At 41.8% G+C, this 2525-nt stretch overlaps 1 protein-coding gene across 1 annotated transcript; it reads right to left on the reverse strand.

Annotated features, from left to right (window-relative positions):
• Window positions 1-398: 398 nt before the first annotated feature.
• On the reverse strand, window positions 399-1852 carry LOC128290562 (uncharacterized). Its single transcript, XM_053026265.1, has 5 exons — window positions 1687-1852; window positions 1517-1578; window positions 1242-1414; window positions 1018-1159; window positions 399-800 (listed from the first exon to the last, which is right to left on the reverse strand). The coding sequence occupies exons 1-5, from the start codon at window positions 1850-1852 to the stop codon at window positions 399-401; spliced, it is 945 nt and encodes a 314-aa protein (XP_052882225.1).
• Window positions 1853-2525: the final 673 nt, after the last annotated feature.

The raw sequence follows: 2525 nt of genomic DNA on the forward strand, positions 1-2525 counted from the left end.
ACAGCACAAAATAAAATGCTCTACTGCATTGCTATGCCTCGAACCTCAGACCCCAAGAACACTCCACACGCCCCTTGCCACTAGACTAGCAAGCTTTTTATGCCATGCAACACTCTCTTTAATTTAAAAGTCTACTAGCAGGAGGCAAGGGTTTATTAAAAAAGAAGCAAAAATATTGCTTAAGCCAGGGCTTGAACCCATGACTTCCTCAACACCCCCAAAGCACTAAACCACTAAGCAAGCATACTACCACATCACATACACACAACAATAGTTTTTAACATGATATTTCGGGATTTGAAAAATTGGGGCGTTACAATTTTACCCTCCTAAAAGAAAATTTTGGCCTCAAAATTTACCTGTCAAAACAGATGAGGGCGTTGTTGTTGCATCGCCTCCTAGGGTTCCCATGTGGCTTCCTCAGAACTGTGATTACACCATAGTACCTTAACCAGCGGAACTGGCTTTCTTCTTAAAACCTTCACATCACGATATATAATTTGCACTGGTTCTTCATCAAAAGTCGGATCTGGCCTAACCTCAATCTCCTTGGTCGAGACAATATGTGTAGGATCCGAATGATATCGCCTCAGCTTGGAGAAGTGAAACACGTCATGAATCCGGTCCAACATTGGAGGTAACTCAAGTTGATAGGCAACTGGTCCTACAAGCTTCAATATATAGTACGGCCTAATAAACCTAGGGCTTAACTTGCCCTTCTGACCAAATCTCAGTATCTTCTTCCACGGTGAGACATTAAGAAAAACTAAGTCCCCCGCCGAGTACTCAATCTTCTTACGCTTCAGATTTGCATATGACTTCTATCTGTTTGATGCTACCTTCAGCCGATCCTGAATTAGTTTAACTTTTTCCTCAGTATCAGAAATTAATTCAGGACCCAGAATACGCCGCTCACCCAATTCAGTCCAACACAAAGGAATACGACACCTACGGCCATATAATGCCTCACAAGGTGCCATTTGTATGCTAGACTGGTAGCTATTATTATAGGCAAACTCTGCTAACAGCAAGTAGTCCTCCCAACTGCCTCAGAAATCTATTACACAACTTCTTAACATATCCTTCAATATCTGAATCAACCTCTCTGACTGACCATCTGTCTGAGGGTGGAACGCAGTATTGACGTCTAACCTTGTACCTAGTGTTTCATGCAACTTCTTTCAAAATTGAGATGTAAAGTGAGTAACCAGTTAGATATAATAGAGACCGATACCCCATACAGTCGCACTATCTCCGATACATATAGCTTAGCCAGTTTCTGTAGTGAGTAATCAGTATGAACCGATATGAAATGGGCAGACTTGGCCAAACGATCCACGATGACCAATACCGAATCTTTCTTAGAAGGCGTTAAGGGCAGCCGACTAACAAAATCCATGGTCACCCTCTCCCACTTCCACAGTGGAATTTTAACTTGTTGAAGCAACCCAGAAGGCAACTGATGTTCTGCTTTAACCTGTTGGCAAGTCAGACATTTTTCCACAAAGTCGGTTACATCACGCTTAAGCCCTGACCACCGATATACCTCACAAAGATCTACATACATCTTATTTCCACCTGGATGCATAGCATAAGGACTACTATGTGCCTCTTACAGTATAGACTACCTCAACTCAATATCCTTAGGTACACAGACTCTCCCATGGAAACACAGTATCCCTTCACCGTTCAATCCAAAATCTAAAGTTTCCCCACTCTCTATCTGTCGAAATTGAGGACCCAGTGACTCATCCTTCAACTGTTTACCCTTAATTTGTTCCGTCCACGTCGCTTTAACCTGAAGTTTGGCCAACAGACTACCATCATCGAACAAGCTGAGACGAGTGAACATCGCCCTCAGATCAGTCACAACTCTACGGTTTAGTGTGTCAGCTACCACATTAGCCTTACCTGGATGGTATTCAATCAATCAATCATAATCCTTAAGCAGCTCAATCCACCTACGCTGCCTAAGGTTTAGCTATTTCTATGTGAGAAGATACTTAGGGCTCTTGTGATCCGTGTAAATGATACACTCCTCACCGTACAAGTAATGCCTCTGAATTTTCAGTACGAATACCACCGTGGCCAGTTCTAAGTCATGTGTCGAATAATTCGCCTCATGCGTCTTAAGCTAACGCGACACATAAGCCACCACCTTACCCTCTTGCATCAACACACATTCTAAACCAGCATGTGATGCATCACTGTGGATAAACTCTTTTCCAGGATGTAACGCCCCAAAAATCCCAAAACCTAAAAATCCTGAAATCCCAAACTTTCTTTGTTTTCGGTTTTGATAAAAAATGTGTTTTATGTTCCTAGCCTTGTGGTAATTATAGTAGGTCTTAATTAAGGTTTGAGTTCGAACATAGGAATAAATGAAATTATAGTTTAATTATTAAAAGAATTAGGGTTGGCAAGCAGTTGGGCTTTCAAATAAAAATAGGGAAAAATAGCATCAAAAATCCTTGTGGAGGAGTGGCTAAGTGACGCTACTTAGGGAGTAGAGAGGTGGCGTTAGT

This window comes from Gossypium arboreum, chromosome 3 (assembly GCF_025698485.1).
Source record: "Gossypium arboreum isolate Shixiya-1 chromosome 3, ASM2569848v2, whole genome shotgun sequence".
In the NCBI taxonomy this organism is placed as follows: domain Eukaryota; kingdom Viridiplantae; phylum Streptophyta; class Magnoliopsida; order Malvales; family Malvaceae; genus Gossypium; species Gossypium arboreum.